The 27,939-nt window shown below is 39.5% G+C and overlaps 1 protein-coding gene across 1 annotated transcript; it reads left to right on the top strand.

Moving 5' to 3' along the window:
* The first annotated feature begins 2,225 nt into the window (after positions 1–2,225).
* On the top strand, positions 2,226–27,442 carry ptprna (protein tyrosine phosphatase receptor type Na). Its single transcript, XM_042495120.1, has 24 exons — positions 2,226–2,599; positions 6,527–6,577; positions 11,502–11,612; positions 12,734–12,848; positions 13,056–13,203; positions 13,496–13,691; positions 13,845–13,997; positions 14,173–14,298; positions 15,376–15,410; positions 15,497–15,756; positions 15,975–16,061; positions 16,180–16,259; positions 16,417–16,481; positions 20,311–20,520; positions 21,693–21,959; positions 22,093–22,240; positions 22,363–22,436; positions 22,665–22,742; positions 22,972–23,091; positions 24,145–24,311; positions 25,152–25,205; positions 25,371–25,435; positions 26,001–26,074; positions 26,302–27,442. The coding sequence occupies exons 1-24, from the start codon at positions 2,524–2,526 to the stop codon at positions 26,371–26,373; spliced, it is 2,832 nt and encodes a 943-aa protein (XP_042351054.1). The 5' UTR covers positions 2,226–2,523; the 3' UTR covers positions 26,374–27,442.
* The last annotated feature ends 497 nt before the right edge of the window (positions 27,443–27,939 follow it).

Here is a 27,939-nt window from a genome sequence, read left to right as displayed (position 1 = left end):
AACTAGACAGTATGAACTGCTGTGACACCTCCTCCTCAATTGAAACCTGGCCCCTCTGCCTTATTTAGTGCAGTTACAATTAGAAATGATCAGTGCTTTCAGTGTAAACATCACAAGTGTTAGATCATCTCCAATATATCTACACCACCTACAGTGACAACAGGAATGATTTAAGGACAAAACATTGCTGAGTTATCACATTTATCAGGGCACTAAGAATTTTATTGTACACTGGAAATGGTCTTTATGGTTAAACATCGTTAACTTTGCACATTGGATGTTGTTGTACTGTGAATGCTGAGGTGAACTGTAAAGACTACTCTGCATGTGCAGGGCACTTAGGCATGTTTCTCTTATCTTATGTGTGTGTGTGTGTGTGTGGGGGGGGGGGCACAAAGCACATTTTTTGTGTCATCCCAAAATAAACAGTTCAGGAGTGTTCATGTAAATAGGAAATTAACGTTACCTCTGAGATTGTGAATGGCCCTATTTAGAGCCAGTGATTAGTTTGGTCCTTCTGGGCTACTGTAGAAACAACATGGTGGACTTTGTGGAAGAGGACTTGCTCTACATGTGGATATAAAAGGCTCACTAAACTAACAAAAACACAACGTTTCTTGATATCGAGTCACTGTGAAGTAATTAAATAGTTATCAGCATTATACTCAATTCACACTAATATATCCACCTAAGTCCTACACCCTGGACCAGCATTATTACAGAGCAGGAAGCCAGTTTGGAAGGTGAATATGCTTAATGTTGTCTAGCTAGCAGCTGGAAATAGTCCCAATAGTTTGATTTTGTCGAGAGGAGAGATGACAAGAATACTGTTGCTGTTCAACCGCAAAGTAGATGTCCTCAAACCTCCCGAAAACACCTACTACAGCGGCGGCACAAAAAGGTGGAGCTCCAGAAAATACACCCCACCAAAGCCCTCCTTGGCTGAGCCCTCCTTGGCTGTGGAGGATAGCTGCAGCTCTACTCTGGATAAACAACCAAAACTGGATTTTTTACTTGGACAACTCCACGGTACAAACAACAAAGAACTGATGAAGCTTGTGGCTGGATATGTGGCTGGTAAAATGTTGCCTATCTCCACTGTTGACTCTCCATCTTTTAGACAGAGCCTTGGGGAAATATGTGCTAACCTTGCATAGCACACAAGGACTAGGTGAGTAAAAGATACTTCAAATTTTCCTTAATAAGTATGTATTTTTTGTTTGCTTATTTTAATAAAAAGGGTTTGGTCCTCATGTTCAGGAGAGGCAGAGGAAGGTTCAGTTATGTTGCTTGTATGGTGTACCTTTGTGTGCGTGTATTGATCAAAGTGGTAGTGTTAAAATTAATAGTTTAAATTATATAAAATATATCATATGTTATAAAATATGTAAAATGAATATTTCTTGAAAAGATGAGAAGTGGGGGGAAATAGAATAGGGATTTTTAGAAATATAAGAGAATTATATATTTTAAAAATATGTAATTTATTTTTTTTTTAATATATAATAATTTAAAATAAATTTGTGTAAGTGCTTCAAGTAAAAATAAGTGCTAAAATAATTAAAACACCTGGGTCCATAATAAAACCAAATAGTGGTATGTGCAAGTATTAACCCCCCCCCAAAACCAGTGGTTATGGCCTAGATTGTAATGTATTATTTTCTTTTATTTGTTGTTTTTTTTTTTTTTTTTAAAGCCTAAAGTTTAGGTTTAAATAACGGAAACACATACGGGTGTCGACGGGTAGACGGTCCTCGTTACAACGGTGTCACAAAAACTGGTGTTATTTAATAAAAAATAAAAACAACCTTTGCCTTTTGCAAGCTGAGTTTTAAGGTGAAAGGACGCAACTGATGTCAAACATTTTTTGGGGGTGTAACGGAAAAGTAATGTAATGGGTAGTCTAACCTTAATGAATTACCACTAATACTTTTTTTTTAAAAAAAGAGTAACTAGTCATAAGTTGCATTTTTAGAGTAACGAACCCAACACTGCCCTGGACCCTTAAGAAACCTGGACGTATGTAGCCCACCTGTGCACACCTGTAACCTGATCGATGTTTCTCCACGTTTTGTGCATGCATGCATGCGCGCTTATGCATAATGAATGCATGACGTTTGCGAGTAGGTGTAATACTCAGAGCTCATCTCTCTGACTGTTGTGACTGTTTGATTAAGATGATGACGTAGCAGCAGGTCGATCCCTGCTGCTTCACCTCTGATACGTTATTTCCGCAGTCGTCGTGCAGCCTGAGTCGATACATAGGCCTACAGCACGTTACGTGTTCTCACATCCTCCTCCCCATCCTCACGCCCCGCCTTTTCACTGTGAGGAATTAGTTTTTTCAGCCATTCATTTATATTTTTCCGTCACATGGGCTCTTTGGGTGCAATGTGAGCTGTCGACGCTGGCTGCGTCTCGTTTGAAAATGATGGGAATTTAAAAGAGGGACCAGAGCAAATCGGAACTCCGCATCTTTCTGTCTGCATCTCCTCCGCTGTTGGGAGGCTTCAGAGGAGGATCATGCAACACCTTAAGCCATGGCGAGCTCTGCTCCTTTTGACCGTGCTGTGCCATCCAGGGATCTCAGATAAATACGGTAAGATGATGATGATGATGATGATGACACGGTCTTTATCAGAAAATCACGGTCATATTCCTGTAATGTTCCCACTGGTACATGGTGAGGCTAAGTAGCTAATGACTTTACAGTGATCTCATCCCATACTTTATCCCCTGTGGCATCGCTGTCACTATCCTGTGATGTTCCAACAGAGACTAAATATAGGGATATGTGTACTTATGTTGATTTGCCATATGGTCTATGTGGGGAAACATAGAGGCTGATAATGAGATTATAGTGAGGTGAAGGAGATGGTGGATGCAAAGAGTGACAGGGAGTCTAATGGGTGTTTGATTGCTTTTTCTTGTAGAGCCTTGGGTCATTTTGAATTATGATCCATGTCCTGTCAACAACACTGCTGATGCTTATTGGCATTGCCTTATCATTTGCAGTCTTTTTCTATTGAAAAGAGAATAGGAGACCTGCCAAATCCAGTTGTTGAGGATAAATGAATAATGCCAAGAGTGTCCATTACACAGTTCAAAAAATAGAAATAGCAGGAATATGTTCAAAAAATAAATTAAGAGACAAAAAGTTATGTGCCAGTAAAATTTGTATGATACAGTAGGATGAGGACAGATTCCAGTAAACAAAAAAGACTGCTTTTAATCAGATATGCTGTAAGCTGCATATATTCTGTATTGAATTCAAAAAGAAAGACAGAAAACAAGATAAATGACACTTTTTCCTTTATTTTGAAAATGTGTTTACTGATGCCTCAGTGTCAACCTCACATTCCCCTCTCAGCAGTAGAGAGGGCAGTGAGAGCAGCAGTCACAGCTGTATTACTGACTATATTATTGAAGATGGCAGCAGTGCTAGTTTCGGCTTAACTAATACATATTGACAGTTGCAAATTCTGATATCATTATTTTTTTTTGTGTAGATTGATGTATTGAACTGGCATAATTTGGAAGTAACACAATGATGCAACAAGTGAACTGTTACACCCCCTGTGTATTTTTACATGGGGTAAAAATACAAATTTTACATTTTAAATTTTACATTTTTAAATTATTTTTCCTCCCAAAAAAACACAATCTGTCTGACACGTGCAGGTGAAGATTTGTGAAGTATGGAGTGAATTCAATGAGTAATTCAGAGTGAGATTGAGAAAGGTTAAATGTTATTCTCACCCTCAGGTTGTCTTAGACAAAAAGACTGTTTTCACAGAAGGGTTTACCACCCCATCACTCCCCTCCCCCCCTGTGCTGTATATTCAAGGGCTGACTATTTTTATTTTCATCTTCAATAAACCTGTTGATTATTTTATAGATTAATCAATTAGTTGTATACTCTATAAAATATCAGGAAATAGTGAAAAATGTCAATCAGTTTTTCTCAGAGCCAACATATTCAGATATTCAGTTTACCATCATGGAGCAGTAAACAAAAAACAGAAAACATCCACATTTGGGAAGCTGGCATCAGAGAATTTTGACTTTTTTTTTTTAGTTAAAAAAATTAATACAAGCAGCTGAATTAGTTGGCAATTAATTTAATAGCTGACAACTTGTTGATACATCTGCGAATCATTGCAGCTGTAGTAAACATGACATCACTTGAATAATGTGAGATATATTTCAGTTTTGTCATGCAAGTGCAATCACTCAAATGTAATGCATTATACATCTTATAAATAAATCATTTTACATTGGCTGCAGGGTTCTATGACATTTATAAAACAAAAAAAAAAAAAAAACGTCTATTAAAAAAAGAATTAAGATTTTTACATATTTTCCATTTTAAAAAAATGCCTACCTCATAGAGAAAACATTTAAAATCCAACATCATAGAAAACCTATGAGAACCTACAATATTATTAACAAAAAAAAACACTTAAAAGTGAACAAATGGACAGCTCAATAAGAAGCCATTCTGCAAGTGCCTCAGATTTCAGCACCATGGAGAGAAACGACTTTTGCTTCCCTTTGTCCATTCATCCATTAACGCCTCCTTGCTTCCACCTCTCTTCTTTCACGCATGCATCCATCCATCTGCTCATTTGATTAGCCATCCATCCTTATGTCCAACTGTCCGTCCTAACACTCATTGTATGGTTTTGTGTCAGGAATGAGGTCTCTGCAACCGGCTGTTTCCCTTGGGACAGATGTCCTGTTGCTATGACAAATACTGTCTTATATGTCAGGTTTGTCCTCATATTGCTCACCAGACTTGTGAGATTCTTTGGAACCTTTGTTCCCTTTGTTGCTTAGAGTGCACATTTTTTCATTTTAAATGAATATAATTGTTCTAACAAAAATAACTTATTGTTGCTACTACTGCCAGCCTGACTGTTGGCCTTCGAGAGAATGCCTGTAACGTTTACTTCTTTATCAATGCTTGTAATGTTTACTTCTTTATCAATGTTGCATTTATTTATCAAACCAGAGTGGATCAGACATTAAAACAAGATCCACAAATGGACAAAAAGTCGACATATTTTTGTCATTTGTTTTAGCTCTATGTTCCTTGTTGGCTCAACACTACCAGATGTCCTTTTCTGGACAACCAGTCATCATTGTTTTATGACTAAGACTGGCATTTATGTCTTGTCAACATTGCAGTGATGTGTCAGTCCATCTGCAAGCCCCTGTGTGCTACAATTTCTCAGATACCTCATTATTTCACATAAAGGTTCGCTTAACCTGCCGTAATTTATAGAAGCAGGTCTCCGGGAGAATGGGCATGCTGTTCTGCAAAACAACAACTAGAAACTCTGATGTTGTTTTTGTCATCATATTTGTGTGTAAGATGCTCAAAATAATTTTAAATGATATGAAAACCAATAATTTGCCCATATTATCCATTAACATATAGCCCGAGGCTTTTAAGTAAAAGGGGTGAGAAGGAATTGAAAAACAAGATACACATTTGCACTGTGTGTGTGCAGAGTGTGTTTTTCTCTTCAAAGAAAGTAGAGATGAGTCACTGAGACTGATGTTAGGTTTTGCGTCATATTAGTTAATGGTAGAGAAAATATTTTTTAGTCTTTTCAATCCATGTTTGCATTCAGGTAAACATTCAATCCACTGATCAATCCATTTTGCCAAACAGCTGCTCACCTGCCATATTTTGCATTTAATTTTGGATAATAATTTGCATTTATCTGTCATTTCTTCACATCCACCTATTTGTGTCTCATACATGCAAACAGACACCAAAAGTGATCCTAATTGGGGGCAAAAAGTGAGCTGTGACGTGTGAGCATAAGCCGTGAATATTCTGCTCTGTTATGCTCTTATCTATTGTCAGCCACCTGCTCCTTCCCACACTGCCCTCCAAGGTCTTACTCACCACCCCAAAATAGGAAATAGTGAAACAGCTAAAAACAAAATGCAAAGGAATTACCAAAAATACTGGTGATACCACCTGTACCTGTACAAACTAGATTACAAGTCATAATAACATTGTCACCCACAGATACTGTCAGTATAACAGTATATCTTCATAGTCAGCATTTTATCTTCAGACATGTTTATCAAAGATGTTTGTAGAAATATTGATGGCCTTTTCCACCAGTAACACATTTCAATGAGAAAAAAACATAACATAACATAACATTTTGCATTTCAAGGTTTTCAGAAGTTGCAGGTTTAATGACGACACCACTCGAGCTGAGGCAGCTTTTAAAATGTGCTTGTGCAATTATATAAAAGTCTTACAAACATTAAGTGCAGCGTAGGTTGGCTTTGACACCGGTAGACAGTACATGTATTTTAGTAACCATTGTGCAGTACATTTGAAGCTGATTGTAATGAGTGAGCCAGGGCTAAGCTCACGTTGTTGTGTTCTCATTTCAACCCTCTAAATGTGAGTTAAAGCTGTTGTTGTCATGGAAATTGCTGTGAAAGATTTTTACTCTGAGTACCTGTTAGCCCCCTCTTTGTCTTTCTACCTCAGGCTGCCTGTTTGAGAGGAAACTGTGCACAAGGGATCAGTTCTGCTTAGATGGTGAGTACAACATACACACACACACACACACACACACACACACACACACACACACACTGCACACACTGCACACACACACTGTACACACACATCATTCACAATCAAAAACTATGTCTCTTGAACTTAAACATTAAACTTGTAAGACAGTCCACTCTCAATACTTTATGTACTTCTACAGTATATTAAAAGATATACCCTGCAGCGGACACAAACACACACAGACACACACGTAAGGACGTCAACACAAAGACTGTGTGTGAAAAGATACAAACACGAGTCAAGGATTTTTCCTCTGTCAGCCCCATGTGTCTGTCTCGTGGATGTATTATAGTGAAGGTCTGTCTCTCACCGTCACCTGCCCCTCTCCCTTTCCCTCACTTTTATCTAAGCCCCTCCCCCGCTCCTCTGTCTCCATGGCAACACTGACATCACTGTGAGGTCGACACCCCCACAGTTGTTGTGCTAATGCAGCGATGAGTCACTGACGCACACTTACGCACTTCTCTGTGGAAATTGCACTTACGCACATGAACAACCTTTGGACGGAATACAAAATGGATCAGCGTACTGTTCTGAAGCAGACACAGACACTGTGTTTATGCACATCTGTGGGTCTGAGGAAAGAAAAATAACAGCTAGTCAAAGGTTACTGGTCTGATTGGCTGAAATGAGCCCTCTGTCTTTCTGTCTGTCTCTCTGTCTCTGTGTCTCTTCAAGAGAAAACAGTGCAAAATAAGCTGTAAACAATCTGTGTTTTTCTTGGACACCAGCAAACACTGATTGACCTCATTTTTTAGCTTGTGGGAGGAAAATATTAAAGTCCACAGAGAGAATACCCACCAGCAGTCTCCATAGACACACAAAGGTCTCCCACATAAAGAATAAGCAGCTAGTGTTGAGTTTAAAAGAGGTCGAAGATGTGTTTGACTGCTTGAGACAACGAGGAGCAACAGCACAATCAATAGAAAACATTCAGGCTCTTTTGGGTCTTAATTAACTGAAGCAACAGTATCACGTCCAAATAATTAATGTCTGTCTGTGCTCATTATAGTCCCTTTTAACCAAATAGTATTACACAATGAGTGCATTGCTGTAAGCTGTCTTTAACCCTTTTATACCTGAGTAAATTGGTTTGATTTCTTTGAAAAAAAAACATTGGAAGGAATTTTGCAAGAAATTAGGAGAGATTTTTTTTTTTTTTTTTAAAAAAAGCCTCTGTGAAAAATCTCAAATGATACTTTCTCATCAAATGGAAGATGGATTATGTTCTGTGTGTATTGGTGTGCTGTATGTAATGCACAGCATGTTTTGCTTTTAGCAGTTGTTTATCTGTATCTGGGACAGGCAGATAGAAAAATTTCGGGTTGAGACTGCCCACAGTTTTAATACATTTGGTAGAGGCAGTGGAGCGTGCAATGTTTGGCATGGAGCTGTTCCACCCCAGTCACAGGTGGAGCTGTTTGTTTTTGCCATCTTGGGTTATAATTTAATTAAACCTGGGCCAAGGTCACGTTTTTATGTTGTTGCAGGCATCCCCCCTGTCAGCTTTTATAGTCTGTTAGAGTGCAAGGCCTGTTTCAGACAGAACAAGGTCATACATTTTCACCTGAGTTCTGTTTGCACATGTGTAGCACCATGACCATGTCAGTTATCTGCCCCTTGAGGTGCATACTTGGGGGATACTAGGTCAAAGTACAACAGGTAATTATAGTGCCTTCAATGCCAAATAAGATGTAAATTCATGTGTTTGTTAGACACCAACAAACACTAATTGACCGAATTTTGTAGCTTTTTTCTAGCTTGTAAACTATTAAAGTCCACACACACTGCAAGCACCAGCAGTCTCCATGGATACACACAGGTGCCCCACATACATAATAAGCAGTAACCGTGTTGAGTTTAGATAAAGAGATTGAAGATGCGTTTGAGTGCATGAAACAACTCGGAGCAACAGTTCAATCAGTTGAGAACATTAATAGTCTTTTGGGTCTTAATTAAAGGTCTGTTTCACTGCTGGAAAGAGCTAGGCTGTCTGCAGTAGGCAAAAGCTATTTTAAATTGGTGCTATATGACCAGAGAAAACAGAAAAAGGGTTGCGGCATCTGCTTTTGCTCAAGAGCTAGAAAAAAGAATGCACTGCGCCGCACTGGACCAATAAACAATCCTGCTGGTGGGTGATGTAATGCAGCTTATTTGTTTTGACACAAGAAACACTATGGTGACCTGCTTGTTACAGACTATCTCAGATCACAGTAAAACAGTAAGATAAAGTATGTTTCTGAAAACATTTGAGGCGAGAACCAGGCAAAGCAGTAACAGAGTCTTGGTTAATATTTGCTTAGTTTGATCTCAGTATTTTCAGCTACTGTTTTTCACAACAATGGAAACAATATGGCTGCCACTTCCTGCTCACAAATTCTCATATTATAGCCAAACGGTGCACTAAAATATGTTTATGAAGACATATTAGGGGAGAAAAAGACAATATAGTAACAGAATATTGGTTTAAATTTATTTAGCACTGATGAGTTTTACCGTTTCATCAGAGTTTGAGAGGGGGGGCTTCTGTCTCAATCTGTTTTTTTACTCTTTGTGTCTGTGGTGGCGGACATTCGAAAATTCGAGTATAATATAAATGGAGTATAATCTGTAGCAACAGACTTAAAGCCATGCAAAGAGAAGGAGTTGACAGATGAGCAGTGAGATCTTGGTGCTGGTTAGATTAAAGGAAGTTTACCACAGTTCATTTACACAAATACCCACATTTTTATGATAGTATCCCTTTAAGTGAAGCATCTCATCCAAATTATCTATACCTTTTGTGCACAGGTGTAGCACCTTGTCAGCCAGCTGCTCCTTGAGGTCCTGATTTGGAGGATATGAGGTTGATATGTAGCCTGTATCTTGGCTGCCCACTACAGAAGGATTGGTGGGAATGACATAATTGGCCATACAGCAGCAGCACATGTGTGTGGTGCTCCACATAAGTGAGTGGGCAAGTCTGTGAGAACGTCAGATGGATGGTGTTGTTTAGCTGTCAATTGAAATCAATAAGAGCTGAAATGAATAAAAAAATAATCAAGAAACCATCTGGTATACCACTTATTTATGTCCCTATGACTTTATTGTGATTACTTACCCTTTTTCACCGAGGGCTGAACCTTCACCTACGTTTAGACCTACCAATGCTTGTCATCATAATTAATTTGACAATAATATATTGCTTTTTCTTTCACATATAACAGATGTCAAAAACTGAAAACTATGGTATTCTCCCTGCACAAAAGTGGTATCTGCAGAAATAACCCAAGCTCTAGGAATAGTCCCAATCCAATCAATCCATGCAGTTTGCTGTCTTCTCCCCATTCATCTTCCATTTCCTCCTCCTCATGTTCCTCTCCTCTCTGTCATCAGTCAGTTCACCACCAGGAATACAACGAGCTACTGTATCCCCACCCTAACAGCGCAATCCATCGCCAGGATACAATATCCCCACATCATCAGCATCAACTGTTTGTAATTTGATTTTGGGTTTTAACTGACTCAGATAGATAGTAAAACAGTGGGGAAAAGATGCACAGGTTTGTATCTGTAATCAGTATTCTGTGTGTCTTTTCAGACTGAGGATCAGCTTGGTTAAACCATAACACCAACACAAGGCTAAAACATTTACCTGATTGTGTACCCACTCTCTGCAAAACAGAGATAAAGTACTGTTGAGTACATCAAGTAGCAGTGTTGTGTGGAACAATTCATCGTTTCACTGTGACAGGTCGTGATGTGTGAGATTTAGCCGGTGTGGTGAAAGACTGTGGTGACTCATCAGTGCACCAGATAATACATAGTCTGCTCTGCCTTGTCATTATTCCCATCACATCGCAAAGCTATCTTTTTCTTCAGAAACAAACTCATTTTCAGTCGCTGAGATTTGAGGTGAAAGACAGTTTTTGCTGATGTGATATCAATAATAAACGCTCTTCATAAAGTAAGAAATATAAGATTTTGCAGTATAATTCACTTGTTTAACCACTTTGAAATGTACAAAGTTCTTTCTGGTTCTTTCCACTTGAATCTTTTGTATTTGATGCAGAAGCAGAACACTGTGTTGGTCAAAAGTTTTCTAGTATGAACCACTTGATCCCGTGGCTGCTGCCACTTTTCATTCTGGCTTTAATTTCCAAAGTAGTTATTTAAGTCATTCATTTATCATTGAGAAGTGATGAACCATCTAAATCATGTACCCAATCAACGTGTTCCAGGTTTAAGATCGAATGCAGAAAATTGTGTGGTCTACAACTGACATAATGTTCAGAATCGGTACTTTTTTATGTACTGAAGTTCAAAAAATGTATTATTTTGTGATCTTGCAATGAGAACAGTTCTTAGAAAACAATGCTGAATCAATGCTATCATTACCTCTGTTGCCATGAGGCTGCCTGCAGGTTAGCAACTATTTCAAAGGAAATTTCTAAAGCAAACACTGACACTGTCAAAAGTAGTGACAAGCGCTGTAAGTGTGTGGGCTGCACTTTAAAACTATGACTCACTGCTGTGGGCTTGTATGGTGTGGGCTACCAGAAGAATTACTGATGTTATTGCAAAGTTCTGTATTGTACCTCAAGGGCAGTTTCACTGAAAATCAGAGAAAATGAAAAATAGTTGATGTTTGGTTAATTTGTTCTAAGAGACTGTATTTTCTCTGGGCCTTATTTTACAACAGGAATTTGGAATTAGTATGAAAAGACAGGTGTTATTTATGACATAGCAATGGCTCAGCTCTATTGTAGTGACCCGGAACTAACTGTTTTGAAATCTAAACTATACTGGCAAGAGTTAAGTGTGTGTGTGTGTGTGTGTGTGTGTGTGTGTGTGTGTGTGTGTGTGTGTGTGTGTGAACGTGCGTGTGTGTGTGTGTTCATTCCAGATGGGCTGTTTGGTCAGTGCCGTAGCTCTAAGCAGGACCTGGTCCAGTACCAGGTGTCCGTTCCCGTTCTGAAGAGGATGCAGGAAGTCCTCAAACAGCTCATGCTACAAGGTGAGGTGATACATGGAAAGAGTCAGCAGCATTCCTTGATGAAGCTAAAACTGTCAGAGTAAATACCTCATTGCTCTGTGAAGGAAGTCAAATGTTAATATAGTTGTGTGTGGTTGTGTGTATCTCCTTTATTAATCAGTTTTAACAGGTTTTTTTGTGAATTACAAGTCCATTCCATCTGCATCATAGTGTGGTGCAGGAATTACTCAAAAAACCTGGCAATTAATTAACATTGCACTTTCGGGTTCCCTCGTCTTAAAATCAGTAGTTTTTGCTTAGATGCCTGAAATAAGGTCTGTGGTTAACACAAGTTTAAAAGACTTTCATGTTTTGTTTTATGACATAAAAGCGGTCAATAAATCCCCCACTTGTTAATTTTGAAGCTTTTATGTCTTAAAAGGTGGTTGCTAAAAAGTGGCTAAATGAGACAACGGAGACTGTCAGTGATAATAATGTCTTGTAGTATGTTTGCTTTTTTTTTGGTTGATTGCATTTACACTTCAAAAATTCTATAAGTGGTGTTCATTTGTGAAGATTATCTTGTTGAACATAATGTGTAAGTATCATACATTTTTCTTTGCCAAAGATCTCATTTTCTGGAATAACCCAAAATCCAATGGAAAAGTAGCATTGAGTTTTGTTGAGGGAACTAGGGCAACGCAAACTTCTGGGTTAGACCAGACAAAAAAAGTCATCCTTGCAGCTTTCGTGCTTTAATGTGCCTAGAATTTAAATTTCAGTCTACTATTGGTCTTATTTAAAGACAGTCAATACAAAATAAGAGTAATACTCTACAGCCATACCAGCAGCTCTGTGAGATTACAGCCTGCTTAGTCAATGTGCTGTGAGCTAAATGCTAATGTTACCCTGCTAACAGGCTGATGTTTACAATGAATCTTAGTTTAGCGTGTAAGCATGCTGCCACTTAAGACCACTAAACACCACCACTAAAATCCATTAACTGTACAAGCACTTTAACACAACTCCTATAAGAAACAGTATTGATTTCAGAGAATGTGTCTCTCCACACACACCTCAGTCTTGCACCCGCAGCTTCTTTAATTACTGTGTGTGTGTGTGTGTGTGTGTGTGTGGGTGTGGGTGTGTGTGTGTGTATGCAGGTCTTTCCTGGCAAGATGACATCACCCAATACATTTTATCAAAGGAGCTGAAGAGAGTTCCTCACACCACTCAACCTTCTAAGCCAAACTCTTCCTCCTCTTCTCATTCGTCTCCGTAAGTACGCTACAGTTACAGTGATATCCAATGAGGAATGCACCACTCACACAAAACACATGAGTCAAAGGACGGAGTCAGAGCCATCCATTCATTTCACACTGATTCACCGTTTATTTCCCTCTGGACCTGGTCCTTTATCCTTCCCTCCTTTCAACTCCTGCATATCCATCCATATCCTCTCTTTGTGTCTCTCTGCGTTGCCAGGTCCAAACAGAACATCCCCCACCACCACAGCTCTAAGTCGGGGTCCGCACCTCCTGGTGGCAACTATGTGGACTACATGATTTTGGAGCCTCCTCAGTCCCCGCTACGCATGCAGACAGCCTCCATGGATCCATACACATACCACCAGGTACACATACACACACACACACACACACACACACACACACACAAACTCACACACATTTTTTTTGTGTGTCAATTTTATAGAACGGCATCACAATCTAGAATTTAACACATTGTAAATCACCCTAGAACATTATAATAGTGGTATATATATCAGGTTTCTGTGTTAAAAGATTATTATTGTATTATCAAAGAAGAGAAGACACAGATAAATATGAAGAATGTGAAAAAAATTGCAGATATCACCCATGCATGTACACAGTACTAAATCAGTGTAATGTGTCTCCTAATTTCAGCATAGATATCAAGATGAAGTAGAGAGATCACTCATTGGTGCAGGAGGTGGTTATGCCCGCCCCTCCTCAAGGTCCCAAGCCAATCAGAGAGAGCGAGAGCGTGACAGGCAGCTGCTACAGGAAGCCTTGTCTCTGTACCTTGCATCTGCACAACCCTCTTATCGCCACAGAGGAGCTGCGTCAATGGCTCCTGCAGGTAAACAGGACTTTCTGTTTTCCCAAAATAAAACAGAGGATAAAAGCTGCTCAGGAAAAATAGAAACATGACACAAATTTTTTGTCAAAACTAATAAATGAATAATAACTAAACAATAATCTTAACCATTAAAACTGATAATGCTATGAGCAGGTCTGCCTTATTATGAGGACCTGGAGCTGGAGATACCAGTGGACTATGTGGAAGACTACACGCTAGAGGAGAGACTTGGCACTGCTGGCAGACAACAATCGCCACAGAATAAAAAAGTTGTTCAGGACATCAGCACTCTGTCTGGAAACAACGGTGAGGAAAACAAATTTGTATTGATGTATTACACAATTTCTTTGCAACAAGTTAAAATAAATGCTTCTACAGATTTAAGATATGGCTATGCTTACACAGTGTGCACATATAGAACATCCATCATTTCTAAGTTGGGCATTGCAAAGAGAGTGCTAACGTTGCTGTCCTGTGTTAGATGGCCTGCTGCAGAGGATGTCAGGAGTCTTGCAGAGGTATGGAGTTGACCCCAGAGAGCTCAGTCAAGAGCAACTCTATAAGCTAGCCCTCATTCTGCAGCTGATGCAGCCCCAAGACAAAACAGGTAAGCTGTCGCTCATTTCAGATAGACAACTAAATAGAGTCCTATACATAAATTTAGGATTACGAAGCTACTATATTGAGTTTTAACATCTATATCTGTATATACGGAGGGTTTGAGGTAAAAAATCTGCAGTCTGCTAATAGGGGTGGGCAATATAGCCCTAAAATAATATCATGATCTTTCAGCGTATTATTGCGATAACAATATTCTTGATGATATGACAAAACAATGAAAAATTGATTGATGACACTCATATCAAAAACATACAATTGCAGCAAAGTAAGTTGACATGTCAGCATAAATATAACAAAGTCACTTCAAATATTCACTAATTACCAAATAAAAGTTATCTCTCAGTTCTTTATTTTATAACAGTAACTGTAACTCGGAATTAGATTCAGGTTCCGTATAAACGGTACAAAGGGGATAAAATCAACCACAAATTACACATCTAAATAGTTACCAAATACAGAAAGAGTACCCTTGAATCTATAAATAGTATGTATAGAGCATGTGTCACTCAACTGCTGACAGAGTTTATTCTGAGCGATAAGTCTTTAAAGACACTGAAAAATCTGGGGCTGTTCATAAAATATTTAGGACACCCAGGCCTAAAGACGCCACTGATTCTACATGACAGAAGTTGCTCTGAACTTTGCATCAATGTGGAGCTGGTGGCAATTCACTTTCAGACATGGTTGTTGTTGCCCTGCGCAACGGTATGATGTCATTATGTCAACAATTTGGGATATTATTGCAATATTAATTTTTCTCATCACATTTTAAATTATAGTGGTATAATTGTGAACACTATGATGTGGCCCACCCCAGCATGCTACCTTTGGAAATGACTATTATTCCTTTATGATTTCATTCTTTTAACCATCATGTGCCAGTCAAGCAAGTGTTGTTATTTTAAGATGGTGGAGATCTAAATTTGGAATAAAACCTTATAAATATCCCAAAACATTTGATAGCTGACCCTTGAGTAAACAGGGAAAACAAATTATGCAGATTTCGCATTCAGTTTTATTGTAGTAATTGTTTAAAAACATCAGCTTGTCTCTCTCAACACAGATCCAATTGCAAAAGACCTCATCACCCTCAAGGAGGTATGTCAGCTTCTATTGTCAGCAGTGTTCACAAGAAGCAATCACAGACCTTAATCACTGACAGGTGTTCTGTCACTCCCCTTTAGACGCAGCTATTAAAAACAGACAGTGTGTCCCACAAACCAGAGAAGCCTGCCCCTGTTCCCGGTCCCCCTGACGTCCCTGCTGCCCCCTCGTCTGCCTCAGCCCAAGCTACACCTCCAGCCAACAGCGCCCCCCCTTCTGCCTCCCAGCCTCCGCAGGCAGCTCCTGCTGCAGCTGGACAAGGCTTGAAGGAGACGGGACCGCCACTGGTTGAGGGCACAGGAGCGAAGGAGGAGTATGGGTACATTGTCACCAACCAGAGGTCAGCACTCAATCAAAATTTCAGCTCATCTGTTTATTGCAAATAAACAGTTAAAAGATGAAGCACGTCTTTTCCTGTGGAGCCAATAATCAGTACCATGAAAGGCTCAGTTAAGTGATAGCTGAAAGCACTATCACAACATTAACTGCCACTAAAGAGCAGCAAATAGGACATTTATTAAACATGTTTTCAAAGATATTGGTGTTTTTCATTTGCAGTCCTCTGAGTTTGTATGATGGAGTGAAGCTGTTGGAGCTACTGGCTGACAAGATTCATCTGACAACCAGCAGCTTCATCAACATCAGGTAACAACATCAGTTTGTGAGAGAGTGGTAAATGTTATTATTTTACTCTAAACAATGAGAATATATATCACAGTTTCGAAGCATCCACATGTATGTTGCTGTGGTTTTGCATTGCCAGTGTGGTGGGCCCTGCGCTGACATTCCGTATCCGCCAGAATGAACACAACATGACGGCTGCAGAGGTGGCTGCTAAAGCTGGTGAGCCTCAAAAGCACACAAAGAAACACAGACACCTATCTGCCCACACATACACACAAGCATGAAGTGAAAAGTTTGTGGGTGCATGGTGCTGTCGCTCTCACAACTTGCATTTTTCTCACATCAATAATAAAATGTTTTTTTTCCGCCCCGACAGTATCTGAGAAAAACTTCCTGGAGTCTGAGACAGGCCTGAAGATTGTGCAGACTGGTGTGGGAGAGGTAACTGATACACACCAACTCACTTAGCCTCTGAGGAAAATTTCCTTTGTAACTCCCTCCTATCAGTGACATATGAAGCAGTTGTCAAGGCAACAAAGATATAATCACTCCCCTGTATTCCTCTCCATTTCCCATGTATTCATTCATGGACCGTGTCTCGACAGATTATCAGACTTGCTGGTGTCAAATTAGACTACTGACAGACCCCCAGCTTGTTACTGTATTTTTGGTCTGGATCTTCCTTACTTTATTGTGGCTGTCTTTTGTTGTTAGTGTGCCTTGATTCTATATATTGACACAAGCATGCTAAAGGGACAGTCCCCCCCCCCCCAAAGTTAAGAATACACCTTTTCTCCTCTTACCTGTATTGCTTTTTATCAGTCTAGATTGTTTTGTGTGAGATGCAGAGTGTTGGAAATATCAGCCATAGAGATGACTGCCTTCTCTTCAGTATAATGAAACTAGATGGCATTAGGCTTATAGTATCAAAAAATACATTTGAAAAACTCAACAGCTACATCTCTTTCCAGAAATCATAACCTGGTTACTCAAGATCAACTACAAACCTTGTTGTCAGCAGTTTGAGGTAGATATCTCTTTTTATGTTTTACTGACATGCACCTGCTTACTACCTACGACCTACGATACGATATTATCATGATACTTAAGTCACAATACAATGCTATTGCAGTTTTAAACATTTTCTGATATACTGATGAGTATTGCAGTAAAATATTTTGCAATTTAATGTGACTTATTACGTTTTTCAACTGCAAATTATGTCCCAAAGATAAACTTTCTGTTTTATCTAGTATGATCAATCTGTTCATCTCATTTAATCCTTTTTATTTCGGCAAAATGCATCTAGTGGACTGAAAAAGCTATTGATTTATTATCTTAGTAGGCTACCAAAATTTGAATTTGTATTTGCTTTATGAATAATTGATATTTTACAAAATTGATACTTCGCATCGAGCATCCGTGCATTGATATAATATTGCCATCCAAAAAAACAATACTATGCTGTAATGATTTTCTTTCCCCCACCCCTAATCTACTCATGGACGAGAGATGTAAATATTAATGGCGTCCTCCAAGGCTGAGTTGTGATATGAGCTAGCTCAGTGGAGCTGGAAGTATCGAACTACTGGTTAAAATATATAGTAGGAACACAGTTCCTCCTGTGTAATAATCCAGCTTGCAGAAGGAAAATAGTTCCTACACTCTTGCATCTCAACAGATCAATAACTTTAACACTCGGCAGCTCACACCAAAACAATCTCTATTGATAAATAGCACTACAGGTCAGAGGAAAAATACGTATTTTTGATTTTGGTGTGAACTTTCCCTTTAAGTGATTTGCATCGGGTCATATTGCTGGTACAGCACTATAAAATGGTCGCTTGTGAAATGGTCGGGTGTGTTAGTGTTGAGGAAGACTACAAATAACCCAACACACGGCACAGGATTAAGGACTGGTTCAGATATGGTGTGTTTGCTGATTTAGAGTGTGTACTTGGTATTGCTCAGTGGAAATATTTTGATTAACTCGATTCTTATTACTGTCAGTAGACTTTCACACATACTAACCCTACTGTGGTAAAGATGTGGACATTTCACATCCAATTCTGAATTGGAGGTTATACAAACATCTACACTGGCTGGCTCCATCATCAAATACCATCAACAGAATGTGTCAGTGATGAAAATGAGCCCAGCTTGTAAGAATAATTACTTTATGAGCACAAGCAGCATACTGTTCTGTGATGCAGCACAGACAAAGGCAGCACATCCATCTCAGTTAAAAAGCTCATTTTCCGTCCAGCACTACACTTGCTGTGCTGTAATAACATTGAGTGTGTGGGTGTTTGTCTCTACGCGTAAACCCCTGTGAGTGTGGGCCACCTGGAGGGCAAGTGGCCACAGCAAATCAGTGAGTCAACACCTCATTACAACCATCATTTCACTTGTTGCCATGGTGCTTTATCTCCCCAACCCCCCATCCACTACTGTGGCTCCCAGATCCCAGGTGCTATGGCAACAGTCACAGGTGTCATTAACCTCATTATCCGCTGTTCACACAAACAGCGCTGATTTTAGGTCTCTGAATCGTCGCCTGCATCTCACACTTTGTCTATAGTGGACTGATAGCAAAATGCCCATAATGACTGAATATAAGGATAAAACACACACACACACACACTCTAACTGAACTCAGTGCTGCAGTTAATACATAACTGGAACACGTGTGTAAGTTTTGGTTAATTCATTCAGAAATGTCATTATCTTTCCAATAAACTCTGTTCTTATATTAACTGAAATTTCTAGTTTGTAGGATTTAGAGGCATCTATGATAGCAGAAATAGTATATAGTAGTACCAATGCTTTTATTTGTTTATAATCATGTGAAAATAATAATTGTTTTCATTACCTTAGAATGAGCTGTTTATATTTACATACAGAGCAGCTCCACTTCATGGGTGTATAAAGAAAACCAGATACAGCAGTTGAAGCTGGCCGTTCATTCCAGTGAAAGTTGCTCAGTTGTGCATTAAGCCAAAAAAGTTCAACTGCTGCATGTAAAATTACCAGCGTGATAAGCATCATGTGGTTCATAGAGCAGGTGCACTAGAGACTTCATCAGGTCAAGCAGGATGCTTTCATTTTAGCCCCCCGCTAACTTAAATTGGGATAAAATTGTTAATTTGCGCAGCTCCTCTAGACTTTCCAAATGTTTGAAGGCCAAATAGATCAAATCCTGATACTGAAATGAGTCATTTTTTGGTGTTCTGACATTCAAAAGAATGTATCCACTGATTTCATTTCAGTCAATGGGAAAATGGCCACAGGGCATCACATGGCAGTGGCTGTTTGCTCACATGAAAATTGGGCGGGTCCTCTCCCATAAAGTGGCCCGAACAGAGAAATCGGATGGTTTCAGATAGGGACATAGTTCTGCTAAACACTTTGCACACTGGAGAAGTTTCAGTTCTGCAATCTCACCACTAGATGCCACTAAATCCTACACACTAGACCTTCAAGGTACAAAATGTTTTTAAACATGTGCTAGTAAAGCTGAAAGATTTTTTTCCAAATTGATGATAAAGCACGGGACAATTTATTTTGCTTTTAACAAACTATTTAAAAGCTGTTGATGCTATAGATGGTTTAGGTTTTACACGATTCTTCACATTCTTTGTGTTCAGGTCATCTGTTTACTTACAGCTCTAGATAAGGAAATGAATAATTTTTTTTGGTCAGTTAGTCAGTTTATTTAACTTTTTATGCATTTTTTTTTGAGTGACATTGAGTGTGGTGATTCAGGGGCAGTGTGTTCCTGTGGAAAAAAGCATTACAACTTTAAATTTTCTTCTGCTGTATATGGTTCTTGGCAGCATAGTGAGAACTGTTTTATCAGATGAAAAGGAGGTGGAATGACACACTGTGGCAATCTAGAGCATAAAGCATGGATGTGTGACTTGTATTTTATCATGGTTCACTGATCCCAGAGGAGCCTCTGCTGTCATGTTAGTGGACTCCTGGTTCACAGTACCTCGACTTCTGAGACCTCTGTTTTTAAAACTCACCATCAGCCTCTCACCTGTCATGTACAATTACACAGAAACAAACATGTTGTTAAATTGAATTGAGTGACCTTTGAATTTCAGCGGTGAGGGTAGATTCCCCGGAGTAGCTTAGCTCGGATAGTACTCTCCTAGGGCAAGATGTGCATGTCAACACAGTGAGGTAGCCCTTTGGTGAGATAATATTGTTTTCTTTGTGTTCCTTCCTATCTTACTTTCTGCTCTTTCTGATGTGTTTATCCCAGAGGACAGATGCACGGGGTCTCCCTCAGGTATCCAGGGTTTCCCAGGGCTCCAGTGGCACAGTCATCACCCTTGTTTCCATGGCAGTCGTAGGAGGCGTGCTGGTATTGGCCATGGCTGTAGCTTGTCTCAGGCACTACGCTCAGCAAGTGGCCAATGGCAAGCTTGGACTGGGGCCAGAGGGAGGAGCAGAGACACACTTTGACTACCAGGTAAGGCAGCATTAAGAGACTCAGGACTGAGAAAAGGCTATTTTTTCCAGAGGTTTTGTTTCTTTATTTTTACCTTGGTGTCAGTGTCTTGATGGTATAATCCAGTTATTCCCAACTCGGGGTAGTTTTATTGGTGCAGTTACCAAGGGGTACATGGAAATATTATGGTGTAGCTCAACTAATTTGAAAGAAATTTAAAAAACAATATGATAACAAAACTAAAAGGACAAAAAAAGCACAGACCTCCACCAAGACTGAACGCCCTCTCCAATCTTGCAATGTTAAAAAATGTGATAAATAATTTGTGTATCTGTCCCGTGATTCAGATCAACTCCAAAATGTAGTGGGTTCCTCTTTTGCCCCTGCTACACCTTTTCATGAAGTTTCATAGAAATCAGCCTTCTGTTTTTTTCTGTAATCCTTTTGACAAACAAGCAAACCAAATTGAAAACTTAACCTGCTTTGCAGACGTAATAAAGAATAAATAAATACACATATTGAGTCAGCTGTGACCTGAACACAGTGTGTTGCAACTGAGAGTGCCTGAAAAGTAGTTAGCAAGAGGGAAACGATCCTGTAAAAATTATCTAGAAGTGAAGTAAATGGTTTTAAAAAATGCAAAAAATAATGAATTTACAGTTCAAATAGTTAACTACAGGTAATAATGGCTAAAGCTCTCATGTTTGCCATAAGTAGTGTATATATCCAAACTTACTCTAACCTGACACTTTTATTGTTTGAAAAAAAAAAAACAAGATTGTAAAATATTTTAAGTATCTTTGGAATCTGATTAGTGGTGGCGATGAAGGGGTGCTTAAGTTTATCGATAGGGGTGCAAGGGTATGTTTTAAAAGAAAAGGATTATTTAGAGCATAAAAGCTAGGACGGAGAAACGTCTCTTAGATCAGGCAGATGAATGAGTACAGGTTATGCATGTTATGCCTAGAATGTTAATGACATGCAGCAAGCATAACATGCCTAAAGTAATACTGCAACATGATTAATGTTTTAATCAGAGTTATCAACACTAAACAGTTTAATTCAACACAAAACCTTACAGTAACTGATACTTCAGTTATTAAATATTACTACTATTACTATTTGCAGCCCTGTCAACAATTGATTACATTTTTTTTCCTAACTATCGCTCCCTCTCTTTACTTTCCACTTAGGAGCTGTGTCGGCAGCACATGGCATCCAAATCCTCCCTATGCCGTCAGGACTGTGTGGGTGGGGTGAGCACCGGCATGGCGGGTTCCGCCATTGGCACAGGTGCTGGCGGTCGAAGGGGTACAGACACGTCCCGCGTCAGCAGCGTTTCTTCCCAGTTCAGCGACGGTCCCCAGCACAGCCCGTCCTCCACCCACAGCTCCACCCCATCCTGGAGCGAAGAGCCAGCCCAGTCTAACATGGACATCTCTACTGGTCACATGATACTGGTGAGTTAATATCACAGTGGAGAGAAAAAGTGCTTCCTGGTGTAGCGAATGAGGCGCCTGCTGTTAAAAAAGCATCCTTGTTTCTTAGATATTTACCTCCTACACTTACAATTTGTTTGTCATCTCTCATCAGGCGTATATGGAGGATCACCTGCGTAATAAAGATCGCCTTCAGAGGGAGTGGGAGGCTTTGTGCTCCTACCAGGCTGAACCCAGTTCAGTGGCTGTGGCTCAACTCCCAAGCAACATGGACAAAAACAGACACGCTGAATCCCTCCCCTGTTAGTTCATCAATGTGTCGCTGTGTTTCTCTGTGGTGGTATCGTGAATACATCAATCATAGATCAACCTGCTTACTCATACATTCAGTGACTCATTCTGGACACCGGGTTTTCTCTTACAGATGATCACTCTCGGGTGAAGCTGAAGACTGAAGTAAACCCCAATAAACAGGACTACGTCAATGCCAGCGTAATTGTAAGAATTCTTCAAGCTTTTAAAAACATTTCCACTGTGTGGTGATATTGATAATTGGTGCTTTAGTTACCAGTTAGTTACGCTTGCATTTTTTGGCATTTCTCATCCCAAGTTGCCCATTGCCTTTTTTCACGTTTTTGAAAGAAATTGCACAAATTGGTTCAGGGTTCAAACATTTCAATAATAATAAAGTTTCTCTCGCTCTCTTTTTTCTCCCTTTTAACCCAGTTCGATCACGACCCTCGCCAGCCATCTTATATTGCCACACAGGGACCACTGGCTCACACTGTTGCTGATTTCTGGCAGGTCAGTGCCATCTTCTCCCTGTGTTCTCGCTTTAATTACTGTTTTGGACAAATTGAAACATGTCGGCTGTAGGACCATTCAGCTTATCTGCAGGAAATCTGCCTTGTGACTTACAGATATGTTTTAATGTGGAACTCAGATGTGTGTGTGTGTGTGTGTGTGTGTGTGTGTGTGTGTGTGTGTGTGTGTGTGTACATCTATGTGCGTGCATGTTCTCTACATTCCACAGATGGTGTGGGAGAACGGCTGCACGGTGATAGTGATGATGACAGCTCTGGTGGAGGACGGAGAGAAACAGTGCGAGCGATACTGGCCTGATGAGGGCTCATCGCTCTACCACATTTATGAGGTTAATTTCCTATCGTAACTCACAACCTTTCATTTCACATTTAGCAAAGCGTCTTTTTATGATTTGCTTCTTGTGAAAGGGCAGGGTCATGTATTAAAGAAGAAAAGATATTAAAAAGATATTTAAAGCTTGAGTGCAGAATTTTTCTGGCAGTAACAGTAATTACACAAATACCATCAATTGGTGACTATAATGTATGGCTTGACTTTAATCCTTCCTCTGAACGCCAAGTTTCTTTTTTATCTGGAGTTCCACTCCAGACACTTTTGTTTTTTGATCTTTCGCAGGGTTTTCCGCCCTACTCCTAGCTACTGTTGCTATGATCACTCCCCTCCCTTCCTGTTAACATGCTTACTATCGAAAGAAAACACTGGAATCACACACATGCAGATGAAGCTTTGAGAAAACAAAATGAAGCGCAGTTCCAAACAGAAACAGACAAAACATTTTATCTAATGTAAAATAAATAAATTAAGCTCTGTCGTCTTTCTGCCCCTTTGAATGGAAGCTGGTTAATAGAAAAAAACATTTGCATGGTAAAGTTAACAACAAAACATATTCATTTATTTGTTCATTTCGATGAAAAACTCTTGTACTCCATCTTTGAGTCAAAATTTGTAGATTAAACAAATACTTTGACATATCCATTTCATATGACATAAAATCCTCTCTATAAAAACAGCAAACAAAAATTTCAATTCCCTCCTCTTTAATGGTATATGACCTTAAAATTAGGTTTCAGAAAAGAAAATAGTATCATGTATGGCCTGTATATGCTAGAATCCCCTTTAGTTGTGCTTTATATGTGCATAGTAAATCATTTTGGAATCCTGTCAGTCAATCAGGTATTTTGTATCATGTGATCTTCTCATTGTATTGAGTCCTGACAATACACAGCTGGCTTTATTTTCACATGGATGTTTGCCTGACGAAGGAACCGAACGACCTTGCAAGTTGAAATGCTCACCTTTTTTTTTTACCCTCTTGTCCATGTCGTTTTTCTGCCCCTCCCCCCTTTATTTCGTTCCCTTTCTATCTCTTTGTGTTCATCAGGTGAACCTGGTGTCAGAGCACATCTGGTGTAAGGACTTCCTGGTGCGCAGCTTCTACCTGAAAAATGTGCAGACGCAGGAGACCAGAACCTTGACGCAGTTTCACCTGCTGAGCTGGCCGGCTGACGGCATCCCCACCTCCACACGACCGCTGCTCGACTTCCGCAGGTAAAAAACTACACAGTTACACACGCTATCCCCACGTTCCCTTGGTTATTACAGGTGCCACAAAGATTTAGTCATTCTCACTAAGTAAGCCCAAAATGAAGCAAACAGATGGCGTGTGTGTAATGTTGCAATGACTCACTGGTACCCTGACACACCAACGGGCCTGAATCCTCCTGCTCGCCTTCATCACATCCATCTTTTTTCTCTTTTTCCAGTCTTCACCGTCATTCTGCACAGTGTGTTCTACATTTCATACCGTCATCCTAGCTCTGTCTCTCTCTCCCTCTCTCCCAGTGTGCAGGTTGATGGGTTTGTATTTGAACATCTCCCAGTGTCATTTTTGTGGTTTGCAGCTAGTACTCTGGCTCCAGTTGCATAGTCACAAAAATGAGCATTGGCAGGTGTGACTGGCTACTGCAAGAGGGACAGTGAATCTGTGGCTTCCTCTCCACCTATTCTTTCCTGTTTTACCATCCCGCTGTCCTCCAACTCCTCATGCAGTTTCCATTTTTTCCTGTCCAGACATCCATTACCTCATTCCTGATCTTGCTGTTTTGTCTGTCGTTTATCATTTTATCCCTTATTCCTCCTACTTGCTCTGCTTTCCTCTCATTGCCTTTAATTGACTCACAACCTCCAAGTACCTGAAGCTGCAAAAGGGACATTAATATGTGTTTTATGCATTTATTAATGTCTTGATTACTGACATTGAGTAATTATAATATGTGACCAAGGTTACCTGCAATGACAATGTTTCTAATAAATCATTTATAATAAAGCCTTTTTTTCTGTTCCTTGTTCTCCTTTCCTTCTCTGCTGTCCCTTGTTTCTGCTTTTCAGGAAGGTGAATAAATGCTACAGAGGTCGTTCCTGCCCAATCATCGTTCACTGCGGGTAAAAAGAAATTTAAATAATCCAAAGTGTGTCAGATTATTGTGGAACAGCAGAATTTGAATCATGCCCTATAATTATTATGAATAATATGTCTTTGGAAAGGAGATTGAGGTGAAAAACTTTGAAAAATTCCATGTGCATTGATTCTCTGTTGCACTCCTACAGTGATGGCACTGGCAGGACTGGCACTTACATCCTCATTGACATGGTGCTGAACCGCATGGCCAAGGGTGAGTCACTAACACACACACACACACACACACACACACACACACACACACACACAGACAGGGTTTAAATTAGTGCCTAAACATTTTTAGATGGTCAACAAGATCACTGTTTTGGGGTGAGGGTGGAATTATGTCAACATTTGCTCAGGGGAGCTCACTGATACATTACCTATCATGGACAGCAGAGGGAGCTATAGTCTCAATGTAGTTAAATACCTCTGCTTATTTGAAGTGTTATTCCACTCTGAGATAAGGACAAAATCACAATCAGTCATGACAGTTATTTCATAAAGTTTTACAACTAAATTTCAACATGTATAACCAAATCTAAAATCTTCACATTGAAGGTTTATTTCAGTGTTTCAACCTAAAATCAGCAGGCTAGCATAATAATTGTTTTCTCAGTTGTCAGGATACATTTGTAATCCTTTTTTCCCTACTTACTGTTTTATCGGTTGAGTGGATTTAGACAGAGGAGTCTTGTGTTTCATGGCACAAAAGCAGTGTGAATATACCTCAAAAACTGTAGTCGTGACGCTTTCACTGTTCCTGTTGTTGCTGTCAGGAGTGAAGGAGATCGACATCGCAGCCGCACTGGAGCACATCAGAGACCAGAGGCCTGGCTTGGTCCGCACCAAGGTACCATCAATTGTGTGTGTGTGTGTGTTTGTTTTTAAGTGTTCCCACACCCACTTAAACGTCAATTTCAAGGAGTCAGGGATCAAGGTAAAGCACTGATGGAGCACTTTTAATGACGTACATCATAATCCAACTGTCTCCCTCCTACCTGTAACCAACCCCGTCAAACCTTTCACTCTTATGTTCCCATCTCACTGTTTTTTCTCCCCACCTCTCCTCCTGACCAGGACCAGTTTGAGTTTGCGTTGACAGCAGTAGCAGAGGAGGTGAATGCCATCTTGAAAGCCCTGCCACAGTGATCTGAGGACGCAGTGAGGACATCTGCAGGCACACTGAAAGAAATACTCGTGAGGACACCCACATACCATCCAGTCATGTATGTCTGGCCATCACTGTAGATAAGAATTTGCTCTACCACACTTGGAGCAGTAACTGCTCGTTTTCAGCATGCAGTATTTTACCTTCTCGTCATTGTCTGGGTTTTTGACATTTCTGGAACATAATTAAATGATTTATGACAGGATGTTAATATGGACAAAAGATCTTTTTTTCACAAATATGGCATAAATTTGGTCTTTTCTGTCTCAACTTTCTATCTAATTAGACAACAGTGAGGCCATTACAAAAAGTAAAGACTAAAGACTAAAAGACTAAAGAATATACTGTGCCCTAGCCACATTAACTTTTGCCTGAGTCTGACAGGAGAGACTACACTTCTGTCAATGGTTGTAATGACATAATGTCCTTACAATAATATATTACATCTTTGCCTCATTTGCCCTTTCACTGGACCTGATGACATGAATACCTCAATTGATCAATCAATATCACAAGATAATTAACCACCAACAATTTTGTTAAACATTACAATTGTCTTGGACCAATGTTAAAATATTGTTAAGTCGCTTCACAAACTTATCCAATTTGTAAGACATCCATCTGGCTGAGACACAGTAAGGTTTCAATGTATTTTTTAACTCTCAGAATGTGTTGTTTCATTTCCACCAGAATACTGTATGCTACTGTCTAGTGTGTGTTGGTTTCCAGCAGATTTTTATTTGTGAGGCTCGTCTTTGCCTTGACATCATGATTGTTGGCTTTAAGCACCGGTCTTTTTGTTACGGATGCTGTGTGTTGACCACCAAGTACACCTCGCCTTCCCTCGCTCTTTCCGCACACAAAGTGACATTGTTTGGGTCCTTTTATCGTCTTACTCAGCGTATGACCCTGTGATTAATGTAAATAATTCATCCCAATGATTGTGTTTACTTCATGTAGCAGACAGATAGAAAATATCTATAAAAATGTATTTTTGACTTGACCTGAATAAATTTGTGACGTGATGCAGCAAAAAAACTAAAAAAAAAAAAAAGCCTCAAGTTCTCATTTTCAAAACCAAAGTGTTGTTCAGCGGGTTTACTTTTTCTTTATCTTTTAAAAAAAAGTTAACACAGTAGTTTAGTAGTAGCAACACCTTTTCAGACAGTGCTCTCTGCTTTATTTTTAATTCTTGGATATAAAAGTAACAACATGGGACACTCAGCATTTCCACAGAAGCAAACAACTATTTGCTGTATAAAGATATCGTCATTGTTGGGCGCAAACATCTCTTTTTTTCATAAATTAATTCTGTTGGTTCTCCAAGTCTATCTGTGGGTTTTACTATTTCTCAACCAATGAAATGTATTTAAAAAAGCTTGTGACTAAATCTCCTATCTCCATTGGATCCTTTTAAAAACACAGCATTTTTTTCTAATTCCCAAAAAATAGCAATTTTGGAGATAGGAGTGTAGTGGAGGATAGGAGATAGGAGTGTAGTGGAGGAGATAGGAGTGTAGTGGAGGATAGGAGATAGGAGTGTAGTG

Source organism: Plectropomus leopardus, chromosome 10 (assembly GCF_008729295.1).
Source record: "Plectropomus leopardus isolate mb chromosome 10, YSFRI_Pleo_2.0, whole genome shotgun sequence".
In the NCBI taxonomy this organism is placed as follows: Eukaryota; Metazoa; Chordata; class Actinopteri; order Perciformes; family Serranidae; genus Plectropomus; species Plectropomus leopardus.
Note: the sequence above shows the minus strand (reverse complement) of the source record. Positions and strands in the feature narration are given on the sequence as shown.

Excerpts from the sequence above, each read along its gene's own strand:
- ptprna (XM_042495120.1), top strand. The coding sequence starts at position 2,524 with ATGCAACACCTTAAGCCATGGCGAGCTCTGCTCCTTTTGACCGTGCTG. Across the intron at positions 12,849-13,055 it reads TCCTCTTCTCATTCGTCTCC|GTCCAAACAGAACATCCCCC; the intron begins GTAAGTACGCTA and ends CTGCGTTGCCAG. Across the intron at positions 16,482-20,310 it reads TGCAGACTGGTGTGGGAGAG|AGGACAGATGCACGGGGTCT; the intron begins GTAACTGATACA and ends TGTTTATCCCAG.